The sequence below is a fragment of the Populus trichocarpa genome, chromosome 19 (assembly GCF_000002775.5).
Source record: "Populus trichocarpa isolate Nisqually-1 chromosome 19, P.trichocarpa_v4.1, whole genome shotgun sequence".
NCBI classification, from domain to species: domain Eukaryota; kingdom Viridiplantae; phylum Streptophyta; class Magnoliopsida; order Malpighiales; family Salicaceae; genus Populus; species Populus trichocarpa.
In genome coordinates, this window is record NC_037303.2 from 9022032 (window position 1) to 9045250 (window position 23219).

General features: G+C 30.3%; 1 protein-coding gene across 1 annotated transcript; it reads right to left on the reverse strand.

The window, feature by feature from the left end:
- Positions 1 to 2444: 2444 nt before the first annotated feature.
- LOC7459220 (uncharacterized) lies at positions 2445 to 9019 on the reverse strand. Its single transcript, XM_002325868.4, has 8 exons — positions 8844 to 9019; positions 8465 to 8488; positions 8020 to 8125; positions 7820 to 7888; positions 6688 to 7181; positions 5057 to 5318; positions 3158 to 3366; positions 2445 to 2661 (listed from the first exon to the last, which is right to left on the reverse strand). The coding sequence occupies exons 1-8, from the start codon at positions 8846 to 8848 to the stop codon at positions 2595 to 2597; spliced, it is 1236 nt and encodes a 411-aa protein (XP_002325904.1). The 5' UTR covers positions 8849 to 9019; the 3' UTR covers positions 2445 to 2594.
- Positions 9020 to 23219: the final 14200 nt, after the last annotated feature.

The following is a 23219-nucleotide window of genomic DNA, read 5'->3' on the forward strand; positions in this document are numbered from 1 at the left end:
TGTTTAAGTTGGACAAATTTGAAATTGAGATTTTTTTACAAGGATATTTGAGGAATAAAAAATAATAAATATTGTTTCCGAAGACATGTTTCCTCTGTAATTCATGTTTTGAAAGTATAGAAATTCATTCCAAAATTGTTCTAGAGACAAATTTATTTTTATGTCTTTGTCTCTGTCTCTTCAACCAAACATTTTTTTTTGTCTCTATTGTCTCTGTCTTTTTTGTCTCAGGATTGTAACCAAACGCTATAAAAAAAGTTGGTTGTGATCAAGTATTAAATTAAACTAAAAGAACCTGTGATTTTGAATAGTATTAATCAATACCAGACTTAGTTTTCTTATATATCGCAATGTTCATTTCTGTAATGTTTTTTATTTCAGATATAAAACTTTTTTTTTTAATTTTATTATTCAAAATTATATTAACATGATTTTTTTGGTTAAGATTTTTTTACATGCTCTCACACATGTGAAGTGTAAAATTAAATATTGATGATGTAAAATAGAATTTTAAACTGTAATTAAAAAATACAAGAACAAGGGTAAATTTAACATAAAAAAAGAACTCTAGATCCTTCTAGCATTTCAAAAAGCATGAAAAACTTCCTTTTGGCCCCTCAATTTTCAAATTACAAATCAGTTGATTCTTATTGTTTGAGATTTTTATGTTTTGGTCTCAAATTTTATTTTTATCGCATTTTATTCTTTTGATGTTGATAGAAGAGAGAGAAAATCACTAAAAAATATTAAAAAAATATTCAATCGGTTATATTTCAACCTTAAAAATTATTGATGATGTTGTCAATGTGTTCGTTTTTAAATAGTGCACTTCAATGGACATGTTTTGTCATTCAAACATGCTGAAAAAATATATTAAAAATCATGAATATTAACATTTTTTAAAGAGGATTAAATGGTGTTTAAAGTTTGGAGATGATTTTATAGAGGTTTCTACTGGTGTTTTGGAAATATTTTAGGTTAAAATAAGTTGAGATTTTGGTTTTTAGGATTCAAAAACTTGGACTCTTATTTTTCAACCATTGAAGATGGTCAAAATTTGCACTAAAAGATAATATATCATTTGCTCATTTAAAAGAAAAATAACAAAATAAAACCATGTGCATAGCCAACCATGTGCCTTTAGGCTCTTTTTTTTGGGCTAAGCACGCTTGACGTGTTTGTTAAACGACCCTTGGTCTTTTTATTTTTTTAAAAAGAAATTAGAATGAAATTATCTTTAAATAAATTGATAAAAATAATATTTAAATAATTATCCAGTTATATCATAGTTTTCAAGAACATTAGAGTTTTTTTTATGGTAATATTAATAATTATTTTATGATTAATTATATATTAATGTAATATGTATTCAATAAGAATGGAATATCTATGTTGTTATTTTTTATTGTAAGAACTTCATATAATTTTACCAGATTTATTATCATACAGTTTGCATACCCATTTAAGAGGAACTTCCCTTCACTGTCGTCCTTTGTTATTTCTCAGCATGGTACGAAATTAAAAATTCCGAGAAAGACCCAAAGTCTCCAAGCGATTCAGTTCACCAATCTCTGCATTGTGAGATTCTTCAATCACATTGCAATATTTAACCTCTAAAAGCTTATTTAATCATTAATTTAATTATAATGACAATCCTGCAACTTCTTAAACTATTTTTTTATTTTTCAAAAAATAATACAAAAATTTTTTCAATATAAATAAAAAAAGGGTTTTTTTTTATTTAACAAATAGATTTTTTACTCTAACTCAATCTATTACAATCTTCACAAATACTCTCACCAGTTGAACTCGTCCCCAAAGCCAATCCCAGGAAACAGTGAAGCTTGCTTCATAGGGTCTTTCTATCCGGGTAGAGGTAGTCCGCATATTCCCACATATCTATTTCACCGAGCCCATTTAATTTTCAAAATAATTCTTGTTTAAAAATATATTAAAATATTTTTTATTTTTTTAATTTATTTTTAATATTAACATGTTAAAACAATATAAAAACATGAAAATAATTTAAAGCAAAAACAAATAAATCTTTTCAAAATCACTTTTCAACCACCAAAACAAAAGCTTATATAGAAGGAATCAACCACAGCAATCAACTTTCAACATCAACCTATGGCAAGTCCTTCATACCATTGGAGTCTTACCCTTAAAAGGATAGGACGTAACCATAAAAATATTTTATATATATAAAAAAAAACCGGCGTCAGGAGTAACTTATCAAAAAAATATTTTCCAAGGGATTTGCAACCACAACCAATTGCAAGTAGCACTCTGGATAATTCCATGCAAGTATTTACACACAAACAAGAAGCAAAGCTTGCCAATGGGCGGGCCTGTAGCTCAACCAAAGAGATCCTGTTCAAGCCTCCCTCTCATTTGAGACAAAAACACGCATAAAATGATCACATCAGCAGGAAAAGAGAGCATATAAAAGTGCAAGTAATTATTATAGCCATAAACGGTATCATCATCGTCAACAACAACAGCAAACAGGCATACAAAATATTATGAAAGCTGGAGATTTATAAGTTGTTATTATCTCAGGACATCATTCCCTACATATGATCCAGCGGCACTCATTCCTCTTCCTCAGCCTCTTCCAGCCAGTTAACAAAGGGCTCCAGGGCCTTCACAAAGGTTTGCCTGTAACATTCCCAACGTATGAAATACTAGCTTCATTAATGCAGAACAAAATGCCAAATTAAGAAAAAAAATAGCCTAAACTCATGCGGAATAAACAGAACACCCAACAAAAAATGATGTTGAATATAGTATTGGAATGGAACCAAGCCACTAACCTTTCCATGTCATAATGGAAGGTTAAATATCGCATTTTCAACTAGTAGGAAAGATGTCATTCCAGGTTTTCTATTTTTTTTATTTCCAACTATTATTCTCCTACAAAACAAAAACTTCATCCCATAGTATATGCATTATCGATCTCCTCAGATTATTAAGTGAACAGAGCAATTTAAAGAATATAGAACTTAGCGTGCAAGATGCCAACAGTGAAGAAACTTGGATAAATTGAAGTGAAATTACACAGCAAACCTTGGCCAGAGGGTTTTTAAATTCAGTTAACAAGAGCCTTGTTTGTTTTTATGTTGCCTGATAGAGTGAATGAATTGAGCTTGCATACCTGCCCTTGGGATTTGTTCCTTTGCGGAACCAGTGCAGAATGGTGTCTTCTGCAAGCACGTCCTGATCATAGAGAGACCTCACAATCTCAGGAAATAGCTTCATCAACTTAGCATCCTCATAGCATTGCATCTGAACTTTGTACAAGAGTTCCAGCTCAAGTTTGCCATTGGTGCAAAATGTATTTAAGAGTTGTGCCCATGTCTTTACCTGATTCATGAAAAGAAAACTCATCACAAAGACAGCATTATTTCATTAGATTACAACTGGTGACCTAATCAATAAGCAACTGGCATGCAGTTGCCACAGGTTAACAGAGAGCTTCGTACTTAAATAACCATATCCACACATGCAAGATCTTTTAAACTCAAATTGTCCTTTTCAAGTAATACAATTAGCCCATCAAACTGCACTCTGAAATAAGGTAATGTAGTCTACCTAGACATTATATGTGAAAGCATTCAAAAGTTCACAAAGGTTGCCACAGCACCATAACTCTTACCAATTGATCAAAAGAAGATAATGATAAAAGGACTCAGAAATAGGCATGACAAATTAATTTGAACCCGATGGATACCAACCTGAATTGATGGATTTTTTATGGATAGTTACCTTACTCAATGGGTAATGGATAAAGTGTAAATATTATCAAACCCAACCCAAAACCCGACACCAACCTAACCCAGGACATTATATATATATATATATATATATATATATATATATAGAGAGAGAGAGAGAGAACATTTATATTTTTTTGGGGTTGGGTACTATTTTACTTTTTGTTGAATAATAAATAATAATAGTAAAATAGATATCCATATGGATACCCGATACTCGAAACCCAATGAATAGCATATGGATATCTAAATTTCTTAACCTATGGATAAGGATAGGATATGAATATAAAGAAACCCAACCCATTGGTACCATCTCTTCCTAGCATGTCATGTACTCAGTATGTTATGAAAACAGAAATTCTCCACCGACCTTACCATTGCTCATAAGAACCTTAGTGTCTCTAAGTGAAGGAAAGCACAAAAACAAAGTTCATAATGAAAACTACTTGCAAGTATAGCAAGTACCAAGAAAAAAGTGGATCAAATCTAGTTATGCAGACAATAAAAGCAGCAAAATAACTTTATTTTTGTAGGCAAGGGTGTTTCTGCAATTTCCAGATTTTCTAGGTCTACATTTTATTTTATCAGTTCCAAAATAAACTATTTGGATGCTTTTTACATATGATAAGAAGTCCTTGTAAGACATGCTTTCTACATATGATAACAAGTCCTTGTAGGACTTGGGGCCTACAAGGACTTTTTGCATATTTTTGTTTTTGCTTCTCAACCTACTTAATGGGGCCTTAGACTACTAGGAACTCTATAAAAAGGTTATGTAATTGATCAATATAAAGAGCCGGTATAAATAAAATTTCCGACAATTTGCTTTTGATTGTGCAACTCAATCTTCTCTTAGGTGTGATTTCTACAAATACTAGGTGTGAAGCTTTGGTTTTTCCTCCTCCTAGGCATGACTTCTAGAAATCTATCCCACATCCACATCCACATCCAAAGAGAAAAACCACGTCAATCTAGCCTTAACACTCATCAATAGTCCCTAAACAGCCTCCCACACACACCTAATCAATCCTACAACAATTACCCATCAAAGATTAAGCCTAAAGTCCCCTAAAAAAATATCATATTACTATTCAAACAGCCCCTATATTCAGACCCGGGACAGGCCCATAAGCATCCTGTGTCATCTAGTCAATTTTCCTTTCTAACTGAAGTATTTCATTCATTTGCATCAACATGAGCATACAAGTTCACTGAAAAATGACATCAATATCTTCGGTAATACAAGTAAAAAAATAAAAAAGGTGTGCTTTAAGCCATACCTGGCGCAAAGCTGAATTGGCATTCTGCTGCTGATTCTTCCCAGACCATTGTACAGCATCCATTAATACATCCCACAAAATACGCACAATTTCAATGTCTGGTAACTTAGCATCTTTAACCCGTTGTTTCACTGTGTCGATGACTTCAGACATGTCAGCTTCCTCTGCTATCTGAGTTGTTAATGCAGATTTCATTTCCTTCAGCTTCACCTCAAATATTTTCTTTTCATTATATTCAACCAAAGGTATCAGTCCTTCCTTGCTGAGGATCAACAATGATTAGATATAGATAAGTTTGAGATTATGGGTAATAAAAATTTAGTGTTACTGATGAAAGACAATGCATGCGAAAAACAAGTGATAGGGAAGCACAAAGACTATAAATTTGTGCATGCTTTGAGAGTTCAAATGAGACTTTTAGATGGACGAGTTTTCATGCAACTGAATAGATAATTTATTTGTGCATAATTAATCTTTCTTCCACTCTTAAAATCATTTCCACCCAAGGAAAGAGTTTGGGTGCATTGTTGGAACATATAAGCCAACAAATTAAATTGACAAAACTGTAACAGATAGGAAAAGTCAAATGGGTAAAACTAGCATCTCAAGATCTAAAACATAGAAAAGAAGTTAAGGCAGAGCTTAATTCACTTAACAATCATGAGAAAAGCTATCTATATCGAAACTTGGCTACCATGTATCATGAGCCAAAACCAAGCAGCATAACACAATCATTTTACTGTTAATGTTGTAAGAATATTTTTTTTCTTTGGAAAATATTTCATTGGCATAGGAAATAGCACTACTCTTCTGCTCCAAGCTACAACTAGAATTTCGTTCACATTTCGTCAAGGGATGTCAACTGAAACTTTTTCTTCAAAATTTCTCAAGACATTTATATTTCCCAAAAGCATACACACAACCGCATCTCACCACACCTGCACACTACCATATGTTGGGCCTAAAATGGTACTAGATCAAGCATAAAAAATTACCTTTGTCATCTCAACAAGAAGTTTTCACCAAAATAAATCATCAGATTGGACGAGCATAACCATTCAACTCAAATCAGAAAAGCTAAACATGTTGGGCTCTTCTCCATTCCAAGATAATGAAGCAACATACCATTGATCACAGATATCTTTGCCAATATCCAAATTAAACAACTAATTTTTTTTTCTTTTCGAAACAATGAAATCTTACCATTTGCAAATGACAGGAAGACAGCCCATTTCTGGAAATGACCAGAGAGGCAACCATCATCCAAATACACGTCACAAATGACATAGTAATTTCAAGGTTAAAAGAAAGACAAGAACCACATAAAAAGTAACTCAAAGCGAGAAAAAAAAAGGATCAGAATTGACATGTATAAAAAAGTCATGTATTTTTTCGTGGCCATGAAACATTATATATCCTATCAGAAATAGAAGCATTCAGCAAAATCAAAAGCTTTAAAGGGTTAAATCAACAAATGCAATAAAGAACCATGCCAATTTTATCAATCAGCATCACAAAGTGTAGATTCGCATTTGAAAATAAAGTTTGTTTTAAAAATTACAAGAAAATAATAAATTATCTCTGAAAAATATTTCATTCTATTATCAAAGAGCAGGTGGGAGAAAACTCACGAGAAATGCTCAGAGAAACCTTCAGCAGATCGCTTTGCAGATGGGAAGAAGTCCATAAGGTTCTCCTCCATTTTTCCCCGTTTCAGAATTGAAATCAGATCATCAAGGCTATTATCAACCAGATACTCCTTGAAGAAGTCTGTTATAAATGAAAGAACTATCCCTTTGGCCACAAGGTTATCCTTAAGCAGAGGCTGAAAAACAGTCTCGGGTGGCAACCCAGATAATTTCTGGGAGAATGCAAGAGCCGTGAAAATGGCCAGCTTCTTCCTTTCATTTTCTTCAAAAAGTTCCAGTGACTGCAGGAACCTTCGCATAACATTTTCAAGGTTCTTAATGAGAAATGGCTTGCGGCGCAGAATTTTCTGCGTGTAGATTACTGATGGTAAAATGATTTCCCGTGTAGGCTCACAATCTATTATAGAGTAAGGATGGCGTTCACCTTCATCAGGTTTTGTTGTGCCAGGTTGTGTACGGCCTCCTGTGAAAACAACCTGCATGTATATGATAAATTAGATTGTCTGAGAATTTAAGAATTCACTTTAGGTGAAAACATGGTGATATAAGCAATTTGTTGGAATATTACAGCGCCAAACAGCTCAAAATTTCCTCCAAAACAGAACATACATGACAGTAGATAGGAAACCCATTGCCTATATTGCATAGATTAGCATCTGCATTAATGTTGAGCCCAAGCATTTTAGCTCCCAACATTTCCTTTCACATTTAGAAAGGAGAAATCAATGTTTTTTTTATAAAAATAAAAAAACACGCGCACACACTCCAACTTGCAAATCGAAATTAATTTATGAATTAGCATAGCAAGAGTGTATTAAATGCATTAAATCCTGCAAAAGTAAATTTCATGCATGCGACTCCAAAATATTTGCTCCTGCATTCCTTAGCATGATTTTTCTTTCATGTTCTGCACATGGACCACCAGCAAGCATATGCAACAAGGATATAACTTCCCTAAATCTAATATTTTTTCACTGAGATTAACATTTCTGATTCTGAAAAAAAAGATTAAGTCTAATTAAACTAACAACGAAATGCTCCCTTTGATTTTGGAGCATTCTTTAGAAATGATATTGACAATTTGAACCTTCTATATAATAAATGATGAGCTTGCCTCAAAAAAGGTGTCACCGTATCTTGAGAAGTTAAGGTCTGCAGATTCAATGCTCTTAGCAACAAGTTCCTGCACGTTGGGAATTTCAATAAGATCCAGGTGCATGAGCTAGTGATGCATATTCAGACATGACATAAGAAAAAAGATGGTTGGCGTGCATTAGATTTAGGAAAAATAAAAAAGAAAGAAAGAGAAATTACCAAATCACCAGCATTATCCAAGTAAATCTGGACCACTGCATCAGCAAATGCTGCAGGGTCCAGTGGAGCAGCAATATTCCGTTTGCGGGTCTTAATCCGCGTGCCACTGAAGATAAAATGTTTAGTCAAGAGGTATTACAGAAAAAAGTTTTTGTAAAAATCAAGACATCCATTGACAAGAACAGACACCATCAGTATCTTAACATGTACCATGTCCATAAACTAAAAATTAGACGTTTTGTACTGTAATTAGATCAAGTAATTCAACAAAATGAAAAAAAAAAAAAAAGAAACCAAACAATTCATTGACTAGAACCCAGGAACCGGAACTCTCCAACTAACTATTTGCATGTTTTTTCTTGGAATACGCGATCATATCCAATAATTTAATTGGAAATTGCCCAATATAAAAGCAATAACACAAGAAGGAGAATAAAAGACTTACCCAAGAGTGGGTCTCTCCTTCGAGCTGCATATAAGAAACAGAACATAAAACCAATCAGAAGAACAAAAAAGAAGAAGCAAACGAACAAAACAAATCAAATACGATAAAAGTGAAAGAACATTAAAAAAAATTAATTCATAAAATAAAATGTCAAATAATTAACAAGAATTTGCTTTAAAACCAAATCAAAACTTGAAAGAACCAGACCCTTCTGCTCTAAGAACCCTAAAAGCAAAAGAAACAGTATAAAAGCCCTAAAACAAGAAAAGATGATATTTTAGAAGGAAATAGCGATGAGAAAATAAAAACACAGATCCAAAAGTAATTATGAATATTGGCAGATCCAAGGCAAGCAGGCGTAAGAGAAAGATGAGCATACCTCATAAACCAAGATGAAAAAGGGATCTGCGAAGCAGAGGGTCTCTCTGAGATTTGGGGTTGAGATTATCGAGAGAGAGGGGAACAGAGAGATTTTTGGTAAGATGGGGTTTCGACAGTGATATTATATATTATTTTTGGTAATAGGGTCTCTCTGATTCTTCGCCTGCACTCTTTTTTTTTTTTTTATTCTATCCTTAAAAAAATACCTAAAACAAATTAAAATATAGAACACTTCTGAGGCAACCGTGCAAAAACATTTATATAAAATTTTGATTTTTTTTTAAAAATTTTTTTAATTATTCTAATATGCTATATCAAAAATAAATTTTAAAAAATAAAAAATATTAAAACACATTTAAAAATTACCGTTACTACTGCCTCAAACACTCAATACTAATTAAAATATTAAAAAGGTAACATGTCAAACAATATATTTTATTAAAAAATTTGAGATTGCGATATATTATCTTGACGTAAAACAAACATGGTTAACTTACGAAACTTACAATTCAAGGTATGAGATCATAATAATTTTATAGAATTCAAATCAAAATAAAATAGAGAGTTCAATTGTAATGAACTAAATATTAAAGGTCAAAAATAAAAATAAAAAATCAGTTAAAAAAATGATCCAAAAAATATTATATTTAAGCAAATAAAAATATCATGAAATAAGCACAATAAAAATATTAGACAACATATTAAATGAAATATTTTTAAAATATTAAGATAGTGATTAATCCATAAAAAAATAGAATGATAACCCAAGTTATATTGAATGATATATTTCAAAAAACAGAATAAGATGATAACATTTTGGCTCGACTTTGATCAACCATAATTGATCTACAAAATTCATGATTTAGGGCATGAGACTTGATGATCTCATGGAACCCAAATCAAAACAAAATTAAGAGCTGAATTCTAATCAACTAAATATTAAAGGTCAAAAAACAAAATACATTTGATTAAGAAAAGCTATATTTAAGCAAAAAACAATTATCATGACATACTTATATTTAAGCAATTGATTTAGTTTAATTCAACACCAAAGTTTCTTTTTTAAAAACTAAATTTAACAAAGAATGACAAATAAAAATACCCTAAATAACCTAGGTTATTTTTAAAATTAGTGAAAAATCATGTAAAAAGTAAATAAAAAAATAACAGAATCTAATCTATAATTTATTTAAATGTTGAAAGATTAAATTAAAAAAACATGAGCTTTAAAAAAGGAGAAAAAAACAATAAATGAACCGGGCGAATCTCCTAATCTCTCAAATTCACAACCCATTAAATTATAGACCCGGACTCAATCAATAAGCTTAATTCAATGTTAAAGGATAAAATCATAACAATTATATATATATATATCAATTTAAAAAAAAATTCAAAGTAAAAAAATAGCAAAGAAGTAAAAGAGGATGAAATCATAATAAAAAATTAATTTTAAAAATGATCTCAAATAAGATAAATAGCAATCAAGAGAATAGAGGCCAAATCTGACATATTAAAAAATTAAAGGATGGTGAAATTGAAAACAAATTTTAATTCTTTAAAATAAAAAAATATAAATTGAAAGAACAAGGACCAAATTCAAAGGAAAAATAAATTGAAGGGTTGTGAAATTTTGCAAGGTCAAACACGAAAATCAAGGAGATGAGAGAAAATAAGAAGAAAAAGAAAAACAAACCAACACCAAACCGAAAAGAATTACACCACATGTATCGCTCAGGGAGGTAGACCTCGTTGTGATGAATCGGAAAACATTAAGAAATGTTGTTTTTGGCATCATAAGTTGCCACACATGTTGCTTAAATATAGAGGGGCGGCTTACTCATTGATGTGTTCAACGAAAGCACCAATAACCTTTTTTTTCTTTTTTATATTTATTAAAATACAAAATTGTCCTCAAAACCAATGAAAATTAAAAAAAAAAAACTAAATAAAAGTACACATAAGCCCCTAGAGGTAAGGTAAGGCAATTTTAATTTTAAAGACAATAGAGTCATTTTACTATACTGTGAAAAGTGAAATATCAAAAAGCCTATAAACCCAAGTTAAATATTTTTTTGCTTTTAAGAGCTATTAAGTAATTATCTTATGTATAAAAAAAATAAAAAGACTGAGCTACCATCAATCAACTTTAAAATGACCAATGGACCTTATAAAAATATTCAATTACCCTTAAACCTATTTGTACTCTTAAAGTAGCAAAAAATCAAACCAAGACTAAAAATCTTCCCAAAGCCAGATTTATTTATTTATTTAAGAAAAAAGAGGACCAAAAACCATCGTCATCAAACTCTTCTTGTCGAATGAAATATTTTTATATCAACTTGATCATTTTGGTTGCCATAATTGAAACAACTAGATACTTTCTCTTTTTCCACAACCATTTTCTATCGAGTCTCTCTCATCCAATGACTGAAAGTGACAAAAGTAAACTTTATGATCAAAATGAAAATTATAAAAATTTAGGATTAAACATATATTATCGTGTCTTACATTTTAATCATTTGTTTTTTTAATTTTATAAGTATACCACAATTTCAAGGCTAATTTAATCTAATTAAGCTAGAGCTTCACTATTTATATGAAAAGTGAAGCTCCATAACATAATCCAGTTCTTTTAGTTTGTTTAGGTAACTATCAATTATGTTATTATGCATTATATATTAAGTATTATAATTATTAAAAAAAACACTAAAATAATATGTGGTTATACGGTTCGGAAACCACTTTTAACACTCACATAAAAGCATATTTATCATTTTTATATTTTTTATTTTGAAGTTTGCATTTTTTTTCTTCAATTCAGTCATATCAGGTTATTTATTTGCAATTACATCTTTTAAAATTATGTTTTCATGGTTTTATGAGCTCAATTTTTTTTTAATTCTTATCTTGCTTTTTTGATGTATCGTTAATTTTTTTACATTAAATTGCAAATAGATTTTATGAAATATATAGTTTTAGCTTTCTTTTAAAAACCACTTAGGACCAAGATTGACATAAAGGGAATAAACGTGGTTCTTTTCCATAAATATTGCACAAGAATTCCATTTGATCCCTCAAGTTTTGTTTTGTTTATATTCTTTTAGGTTATTACATTTTAGTGTTGGTTTGATATTATGGTAGCTTTTGCTTTTTAAAGTGTTTTTTAAATTTATTTTTGCCTGAAAAAGCATTAAAATGATGCTTTTACGTGTTTGTTTTTTTTATTATTTTAATGCATTGATGTCAAAAATAAAAAAAAATCATTTTGATTAATTTTCAAATAAAAAATACTTTTCAAAAGCATCATACACTACATTACCAAATACAAACTTAGTCCTAAAGGTCTTTTTTTAAACATTTCAATCTTTGTAAGTTAAGAGGAAGAGAAAAAGTCATTGAAAAAGTTGAAGAGAGAGAAAGCTCTTAAATGAAAAGATTTCGACCAACAATAACTTTGATTTTAATGTTTATGGTTTTGACTTAGAGAGAGAAGCTCAATAGAGATAGTTTCGACTTTCAATAATACTTGAAGAATATATTTGGTCTTAGAAAGTTTTTTTTCCAATTTGATTATGAGTTTGTAGACATATGAGAGCGTTTTAAGGTTGATAATAAACATATTAAGCTCTCCAAAATGTTTTTTTAGGTGAAAATATGTGAGAAATTAAGTTATGGAATCCTAATACATTAGACCCTAATTTTCGATCACCTTTGATAGTTGTGGTTTGAACTAGAAAAGAGTCATTGCATGGATTTTTTTTTTTAAAAGGAAACTTCCTCATGAATATTTAATAATTTTTTATATTTTATATTAGTTTTTTATATAATTTTTTCAAAAAAAATTATTCTTTTATTTTTTATACTATGATGTCATAATTATCATAACATTTTTTCTTACATTAAAATCTTGTTTTTTATATGTTGCTAAGTTATTATTTAAAAAAACTATTCGTCTAACAAAAAAAAAAGACATGTTTTCAATAGCAAATAAATATGAATAAGGTAAGAAGGTTTTGGAAAGATAAATGTTTATTTTTCTCCTTGATTTAAATATTTTGAATTCTTGTAAATATTTATTTTAATTGGGTTAGGTTTTCATTCAAAAAAATCATGTTACTTATAAAAAAAATACATGTTTTCATCAAAATAAAAAAAGAATGCATTTATACAAAAAATAAATTTTATACTAAAAAAATACTTTTCTCAATAATTTAAATCATTTGGATTATTAAAATTTTTTGTTCTAATTATTGTAGAATTTAGTAAAAATAGAGTTTGAGGATTGCTTCAAAGCAGCGCACGAGTATGCGGCTAGTAACATAATATAATATGAAGTAGTTGCTTACAAAATACTATTGTGTTTTTTTAATTAAACAAAAAGGGTGTATTAGCTATATATCTCTGTGGTGGTATTTGATTAGTATTTCACAATAAAATATAAAAAAATAGCTAGGAGAAATAAGACAAGATGGAATAGAAAACAAAGACAAAGTTGTATTTGATAATGATATACAAGACAAAATGAATATCTACATATTTTGTATGATTGATAGGGAATAAGGTAGAAGAAATTATAGAAAAGTTTGCTTTACTATTAATATACATTACTATTAAACTTGCCATATTGTAACAATAAATAGAGATCACTAGATAGGGTGCTCACACTTCATCTCGAGCCAAATACAAATGTTGTTAATGTGTTTTATAGGGCAAGAAAAACTTTGATTTTGAACTGAAAAAGTGGTGCATATGTCTACTAAACTAATCAGGAACTATATATATCAACAAATGTTAAAAAAGCTTTAACGCTAACCAAAGCAAGTTAGGAGACTAAAAAAAAGATGCATATTAAAATATTTGATCTTAAAATGTGAGAAGCCTCTCAAAAAAAATTCTAAACAATACATCAATAAATTTTTTTCAGGAAAGTAAATAATTTAAACTAAGTTTTAAAAAATGTGGTATATTTTCCCCTTTCCTTATTAATATATTTTTCTTAAACCCTTTTCTTTTTTTCCTAGGTTTATAATTTAATAAATATCAAAAGCAATTAAAATAAGTATAGAAATATTTAGATAATTTCAAATAAGGGGGAAAAACACCTCTCCAGTTTTATTTTATTAAAAAAAACAATTTTTGGATGATTTAAAAAATATAAAAACAATGCACCACTCGCAAATTGTCATTGATATGTTTTTGGAATCCTTTTTGCAAAGACAAGAAGAGGAAAGACAACAAATAAAATTTAAGTAGAAAAAAAACTTAAGAAGGGTTGCACAGAAAAAGCGCTTTCTGATATTATAAAAATATATCGTGATAAAAAAAAACAAAGTTAAAAGTGAACAACATGCAATAAAATATTATAATAAATATATTTTAAATCATTTAATTTTAATGAATTTAAATAAAAAAAGTGGAAAGAATCAAATACATTTACAAATTGAGCCTAGATGCATAAACCCAATTCATAAAAAGAAAGCGAGACATGCATAGACTTGCAAGCACGTCATTTGCTCATATTTTTTTCCAAAAAAAACAAATGATATGGAGCTGTAGTCACACAACACATTGCATTGTAGTATGATCTTTGGCCACCTCGAGTAGTCGGAAACTGAGGTTCCAATAATTTTCATACAAAACCGTGCATAGTAACATTTTTCTCACCTAAAAACACCTAAAAAAAATCTTTTAGACCTTAGTAAACATGTTAATAACATCCAATCAGCCTTCTATCTCCCAAAAAAGAAAAAAGAAAACAATGTGGATCATGATTGTAATACATAATGTATTATGTCCTCCTCCTATGTTGCATTTTTGTTTAATGTTTTGGAATATTTCTTCCATTTCACATCATTTTGCGTATTCATGATCTCAAAAAAATCTCATGGTTTATTGAATGTTGATTCTGCAAAACCAAACTATATTTGTTGTTAAAAATTACAAATAAAAGAATGAGATCAAAGTTGACATTAAAAAAAAATTGACAAGCCCTTTTTTTATTTTGGAGAGAACGAGACACAAAAACTGATGAGCAAAGAGATAAAAAAAGAGGAAAAGAAAGAAAAGAATAATGAGTTTCTAGAGCTACATCGAAAGCTCTTTAATCAAGACGTATCACATGATAAGAAAGCCATTGTCAATACGATTCTAATAGCACCAACAAAAACCGCTTTTGAAGCTTATAGGAAGCTACATGCGCCACCACAGCGTAGTGGTGTCCCTCACATGCTGGTGTGTGTGTGTTACTCATGTAGTCACTTTTCCTTTTTAGTCCTTGATTTGGCTAAAAAAGGGCTAAAAATTTATTTGAGTTTCCAGTTAAGTCCCTAAATTTTAAATTCTTTTGAATCAATCAAAATTAAGTTAATTTTGCTCAATCAAGCATTAACCAAGCGTTTGATTTATTTGCTGACATTGTGAAAACCCTATACAAAGTTAACCAAAACAAAAAAAAAACGTCCAACCCTAAATCAATCCAATATAAAAGGATCAAATAAAAAAAATTAAGTGATAAAAAAAGATAAAAAGAAGAAGAAAAGTGTCGTGGATGGTAGATTTGGCTCCTGGATTGAAGAGGGTTTTGAGTGTGTTGGGACAAATCATAAAAATATGATTTGAAGGGTTTAGGAGTCGCCACCTACCTATGGTAAGCTGCATTGTTGATTGATTGTTTTTTTTTTTAAGATCATGTTTCTATTTGTTGGTCTGTCTAAAGTTCAAGAAAAGTCCTTCTAAGTAAGAACGTCCTTATAATGCTAAAACCTAACCATTCTAAAGCCCAAAAAGTTATGTATAATACATATCTCAAATTTAAACAAAATGAATTTTATGGTGTTTTTTTTTGAAATTTTGGTCAAATCTTAATGAATAATCACAAACTTGTTGTGATACCTATTAATTACATTTTTTTTTGTATTTTTCCAAGTATGATAAAATGCAATTTTTACTTTTTTATAAAATATGCATGAAAATTTTAGAATATGACCATATACACACAAATAAAAATGTATTTTTGTATTTTTTGAATAAGGAATTTTTTATTTTTTCTAAAATTGTAAAGAAAAACAAGTATATTTAATACTGGGTCAGTATTTTACAATGTAAATTTATAGTCCAAATATTAAATGAAATGACTGGAAAACATGTGAGGGACCTACAATATATATTATATTGATTTTCAGTAATGATCTTGATTTTTTCATGATGTAAAAAAATCACTTAAAAAAATATTTTTTAATAAAAAACATTTTTTCATTAATTAATTTTATTCAATCAATAAAAAAAACTTATTTACTCTAATTCATTTTTTTTAATTATTATAAGTTATTAAATTGCATAAAATAATTTTATATTTATTGTGAGGAATTTAGTTTCCATACTAATTCGATGAAAAGAAAAATCCAAAATTTTAATGCATCAAATTCTTAAATGTCATTATATATATATATATATATATATATATATATATATATATATATATATTTGTGTGGGGTATGATAGAACATATTTCAAAATTAATAAAATAATAAAAGATTTAAGTTATGAAATGTTTAAAAAGACATTTATGAAAACAAATAAATAAAAGATTGGTTAATTTCTAAGCTTATTCGCAAGTTATTTATTGTTGGTGGATATTCGTTGAGTTAGTGTCAGACCTTGAATCAAGAGTCTTGCAACTCAATGATTTTTCTAGTTTATTTATATATTTATTTATAAACATTTGTTGACCATGTTATCATTATTATTTATTTATTTACAAGACAAATTGAAAAAAAAAAATATTATGCTCGTCTCACATTGGTCCCTTCTTGGAGAAGTCTCGTTGATTCATTATTGAACTCGTTTTAAAATTTTAAAAAAACATGTTAGGCCTATGTCAGTCTCTAAAAACTGGGAGACACGTCGACATAGTTTTTACAACCAAAGATTAATAATAATTAAAAAAAAACATGATAAAAACTCTTCGATGTTGTTTTCTTTTAAATAAATATTTACACACACATATGTACGTCAAAAGATAAAAAGAATAGTTTTATAAAATGCAAATAATGTTAACATGAAGAAAGTAAAAATAAAATAAAAAAATGCATAGGTGAATAGTAACTTATTTCCAATAAGGTAAAAATATAGTTTTACAAAATAAAGCTAACGAGATTGTGAAGTGAACATAACTAAACTAAAATAACAATAAATGGATGTATACTAACCATACATAAATAGTGTAAAGTACACTATTTTCATTCATGAATAGAAAAAACAATGCAAAAACCCTACTAAAAACAATAAGAAAACAAGGATTTCGCTTACCTTGGGGTTGGATCCAGAAAGAAAAAGGAGATGTTATGGTCACTAGTGGTGTAGTTTTCGGGTGGTTTTCTCTCTATTTCAAGTTTCTTTCTCTCTTTGGATTTTGCCTTTCTTCCTTCTTTTTTTCCTCTTTTCTTTACCTTCACCCTCTATTTCTTCTTAGTTTAAATCCATTCTGTTTTCAACTTAAAACTATCTTCTTTTATTTATTTATTTATTGAATTTCAGGTTTTTTCCTCTTTCTTTTCTTCTTTCACCTTGCCTACCTTTTGTCTCAATTTACCCGCACTTTTTTTTTTCCATCTTAAACCTTATATTTCCTCCCTCCCTCCCTCCCTCTATATATATCTTAACATTTTCTATCTATAGGTTAGCTCCTTTCATTCCTTTTTTTGCCCTTGTATTTATAGACAATGATGAAACTTTTTGAACCTCTTTTGGTGGAATGATTGTGGTCATTTGTTCCCTTGGGTTAATCTTAACCCTCCATCATGGTTGTACACTTTGGCAAAACATGTTTGGGTTTGCCTTTTTATACCAGTTTTATAACGGTTTTAGAGGGTCCGAGCATGTATTTACTATCTGAGAATGTAGTACAACGCAGAGTAAGAGAACCAACATCTCTTTTCTAAGCTTAGCCCTCTCCTTGTCTTCTCAATTAAACTCATTAGTCAATCCTTTGATTTATGTGATAGACCTGCATTTAAGATGGACATTTACCATAAATTAAAGGTATCTTATATTATTAGACATGTTATTATAAAACATGCTCTAGTTAAGGAGTTATTGATACTTCAAGTGCAAAATGATGATATAAAACCTTGATAAAAATGCACTTTTAAGTACTAATCACCCCCCCAACCAGCTTATTACTAGTCCCTAGTAATCAAAGCGTTAAAATAGAAAAACAATTTGCAAGTTCCATAAAGTAAGGCATTCATCATTCAACTTTCATTAATCTATCCAAATAAACAATCTCTCATTAAATTTATATATCTGCTTCGTACTGTTGAAACAAGATATTAATAAGCCTTCTTTTTATGTGCTAAATGTATGAAAACATAGATGATGGGGCTTTTATTGGAAGAAAACAATATTCTGTTCTGATGTTTTTCTAAGGTTACTTTCTTGGGTTGGGATTACTATCTTTTTTTTTTCTTTTTCTTTTTTAAATATATATACATATAACTTAAAACACAATGCATCTTTAACCCATGTAACGAGCTTTCGACTAATGACTCCCAGGCCAGTTGGTCTTAGGGCATAAGGTGTTGAGACACCCCTATGAACTTAACTCGGGTTGCAGATAGCCAGATACTGATACGTAGATAGTGGAATGTTTGATTCCCTTAAGCTTTTCTCCTTAACCCGTGTAACAAGCACTGCGCCAATAGCTTCAAAGTCAGTTGACTTTAGGGTATTAGGTGTTAAAACACCCCTTCGGGCTTAATTACTTAGGTTAGGGAGGTTACGAAACCAAACTTATCTACGTTTTTATTATCATCAATATTTTGTTTTTTTTAATGCAAATTATATATTATCCCTTTCCCTTAGTTGTTACCTTTAACAAAAAAACATAAATAATGTAATAATCCAATATGCAACCCACAATCATATGTTAAAGTGTGTTTGTGAAAATGAAGGTTTAAGAATACTTGTTAAATGAGTATATGAGCAGAATCAAGTGATAACAATGCGAGAGTTTGTAAATCTAAATATTTCAAGAAGTATTCTGATAGACCTTGATAAGAATATTTACTAAGATGCGTCTCAAGAGTCAATAAAATTCCTCTCCTTACTCTGTCATCCTAATAACAGTTTTGTCAAATGATTTTAATAATAGCAAAAATAGTTAGTAAGTTAGTTTTTTTTATGTCAACTATTATCCTCTCCCCCCAACCAAAACAAGACATTGTCCTCAATGTTCTAAGGTAGAAAGATAGAGTATAAAAGACATCACATGAAATAGTGAACACTGACAAACCTGAAAACACACTTAAACAAATATAAGAAATAACAAAATAAAATAATATGCTATTAATAAAACCAAAGGACACAAGGTTTCACAAATAAAGGCTCAAATCCAATCTAAGCTTTTTATGGTTTTCCATAGTTGACCAATTTATGCGACTAATTGAGGGATCAAGTACAGGGATGAAAGATTGTAGTTCGTCAATCAATTATTCAGCAGTAGCAGCAGAGATTATAATTTGTCGTGCCAAAGATGTTAGAAATTCCTGTTCCACAGCTTGATCAAGAATAAACAATAAATTATCATAAAAAACCATTAACATTTAACAAACCTATAGGTTTATGGTGAATGTGCAGTTGGGCCCAAGAGAAAATATGAAAGATCTCTTCCAATGTGTCCAGACCACCTGGTAAGGCAATGAAGGCGTTAACATGGTTAAACATTGTATTCATTCGATCAGACATTGTGGAGACTTATAGTTCCTCTCTAATTGTTTTTCCAATAATGTCCCCTTTTGCTAAAGTTTTGGGGACGACCCACAAAACTTCATTGCCTTCTAAAAATGCAGTTATTGACACACCTCCCATTAACCTAAGGTTGTCTCCCCTATACACTAAATGAATCTTTCATGCAACTAGTACTTGACCAAGATGATTTGTTGATTCTAAAAACTCCTTTTCTTTTCCAGGACTGGATCCACCGAAAACACAAATATTTCTTATGTGATGACTTGAGGAACCTGCCATTTCTACACACTTCTATATATGTTGAATGTATGGGTTGAGTAGAAATGAAGGGAAGGAAGATAGGATTTTTTAGATAAGAAATTAAAAATGCAATCATACCATATGGTTTTATGTCTAAGAACGGCTTAAACGCCCTCTATGGGTCGGGGATAGGCTTCCCATCCAGTTTTCTTAAAAACTGGCAATCATGTTCTTTTTTAGTCAGATTCCCAAAACTATATGGAATTGTGGCCATAAATCATGAATTGCACGATGCACATCTCCATTAGGATGCGTCTCAAGAGTCAATAGAAGATTATCTAAAGACCCCTTACTCAGGCCATCCTTAATGAATTGTATTTTATCTTCACGGTTTACAGATACCATTCCTAAAGAACGACATGTTGCATTACAAGTCCATCTAGCATATTTGTGAAAAACTTTCAGTTGTTTTGCACGACGTTTCTTTGCAAAAGTGCTTTTACCTATTCTAGGCATGTATGAAATGAAAGAATTGGAGGACTCACCTGATAATTGGACCTTTGCTTCAATTAGCCAACGAATATCTTCAGGAATTCCATGATTCATTAACAACCTCAATCTTTCACACCTAGCATGGTAAATTTTTGTAATCGCATTTGGAGGCAAAGCGGGAAAATACTTTTTCAATTGGAGAAGAGATGCAAAGAAAGGAGAAAGAACAAAGAATTACACAAATATATACACAGATATCAGTTATTATGGGAAACTGAAAGAACCGACTTAAGAGTCACGGAGTACCGTTATCCGCCATTTGACCGGGGTGAGAGAGACTAACAAAACAAAATTCACACAAAAACAATGTGAGAAAAAGAATCAATCTTTATATACATGATCACTCAATTCAATAGAGTCATTTTCAACTGAAAAATTATCTAAGTAAACTTTCAAACGATGCCCATTTACCTTAAAAATATTGTCATTCTTTGGATTCTCAATATCACAGACCCTATATGGATACACATGTTTCACAATAAAAGGACCGCTCCATCTTGATCTTAGTTTTCTAGGAATAAATGGAGTCGAGAATTATAAAGCAAGACTTTTTAACCAACATTGAATGTTTTTCTCAGTATTTTCTTGTCATGAAACTCTTTGATTCTTGCTTTATGAATTCTTGAATTTTTGTATGCATCATTTCTTATTTCCTCAAGCTCATTTATTTGTAATTTTCGCAGCTGACTAGCATCATCAAGGTTTGAATTAAAAGCTTTAATAGCTCAATAAGCTTTATGTTCAAGTTCCACAAGCAAGTGACAAGGTTTTCCATAGACTAATCTATAAGGTGACATACCTAATGATGTTTTATAAGTAGTTCGATAAGCCCAAAGTGCATTATTAAGTCTTAAAGACCAGTCTTTCCTATTATGGTTCACTGTTTTCTTAAAGATCTGTTTAATCTCCCTATTAGCAAGTTCTACTTGTCCACTTGTCTGAGGATGATAAGGGGTATGTGTTCCACCATCACTTATCATGGCTCGAGGGATTCCAAATCGACTCAAAATATTTTCTTTCAAAAACTTTATCACTATTTTGTGATCATTGTTTCGACTTGGAATTGCCTGTATCCATTTTGAAACATAATCTACTTCGACTAATATGTACAAGAAACCAAATGATGGAGGAAATGGACCCATGAAATCTATACCCCAACAGTCAAAGATCTCAACGACAAGAATAGGATTTAAAGACATTATGTGACGTTTTGAAATAGATCCCAACTTTTGACAATTTTCATAAGTCTTGCAGAATGCATGTGAGTCCTTGAACATGGTGGGCCAGTAAAATCCACTTTGTAAGATTTTTGCAGTTGTCTTTTTTGACGAGAAATGACTCCCACATGCCTTAGAATGACAAAGTTTAATGATACTACTTACCTCATTGTCCGAAATGCATCTTTGAAATATTTGATCAGGACAATATTTAAATAAGTAAGGGTCATCCCAATAAAAGTTCTTCACTTCGTTCAAAAACTTTCTTTTGTCTTGGGTACTCCAATGAGTTGGCAAGAAAATTGATATTTTTAGCAAATCAAGGTATTGATCTAAGAGAAAATAAAGATTCATCGGGAAAGTAATCATCGATTGGTGGGATATCAGATGTCAAATCTATTGTCAATGTTGATAAATGATCTGCGATAACATTGTCGATGCCTTTTTTGTCCTTGATTTTTTTTCCAGAATAAATCATTTGCAAATCTTCATATTCGTCAAACTCTGTTTTACTCATGGTAGATTCAAATTGATCATAAACTAATTCTTCAATAAGATCTGCTTCTTGTAAATCATTATCATCTTTAGTTTGCTTGCAAATGTTGAAAATATTCATCTCCAATGTCATGTTTCCAAATGATAGCTTCATAGTCAATCCCTACAATTAATCAATGCATTAGAAGTTGCAAGAAACAATCGTCCTAAAATAATTAGAATTGAATTACATGCTTCAACAGGTTGTGTATCCAAGACAATAAAATCCACATGATAAATGAATTTATCAACTTGTACTAACACATCTTTAATTATTCCTCTAGGTACTTTTACAGATCTATCAGCAAGTAAAAGAGTTACAGAAGTTGGTTTTAACTCACCTAGATTGAGACTTTGAAAAACCGAATATGGAAGTAAATTCACACTAGCTCCAAGATCAAGTAAAGCTTTTTTAATTTTATATTCTCCAATAAAGCATGAAATTGTAGGACAACCAGGGCCTTTATATTTCAAAAAATTATTGTTTTGAAGAATAGCACTTGCTTGTTCGGCTAAAAAGGCTTTCTTTTTCATATTCAGTTTTCTCTTCACAGTGCACAGATCTTTCAAAAATTTAGCATAAGATGGTACCTGTTTAATAGCATCCAACTAAGGTATATTGATCCTTACCTGCTTGAAAGTTTCAAAGATTTCAGAGTTGTGATTGACTTTCCTTTGTTTGGTCATGAAATGAGGAAATGGAAGTGCTGGCGGGGAATCAGTCTTTTCTTTGCAATGTTCAGATTCAACCCCTTCCTTACCCTCAGAGATTGACTTATCATCTTTCTCACAATGTTCAAGAGTGGATTTTTCAATAACCTTACCACTGCGAAGAGTGATGACTGATTTGACTTGATCCATGTGTGGGCTTCCGGAACTACTTGCATTTGCATTGTATTGCCCTTTTGGATTTTGCTGTGGTTGAGATGGAAACTTACCTTTCTCTTGAAAATTGAGAGCAGATGTGAACTTTGCAAGAGTATCTTTAAAATCTATCATGGTTTGAGCAAGTTGAGTGTTGATTATCTCCTGGTTTTCAATGAATGCATCCAATGTTTCCTCAAGATTTCTTCTAGGAGGTGGAG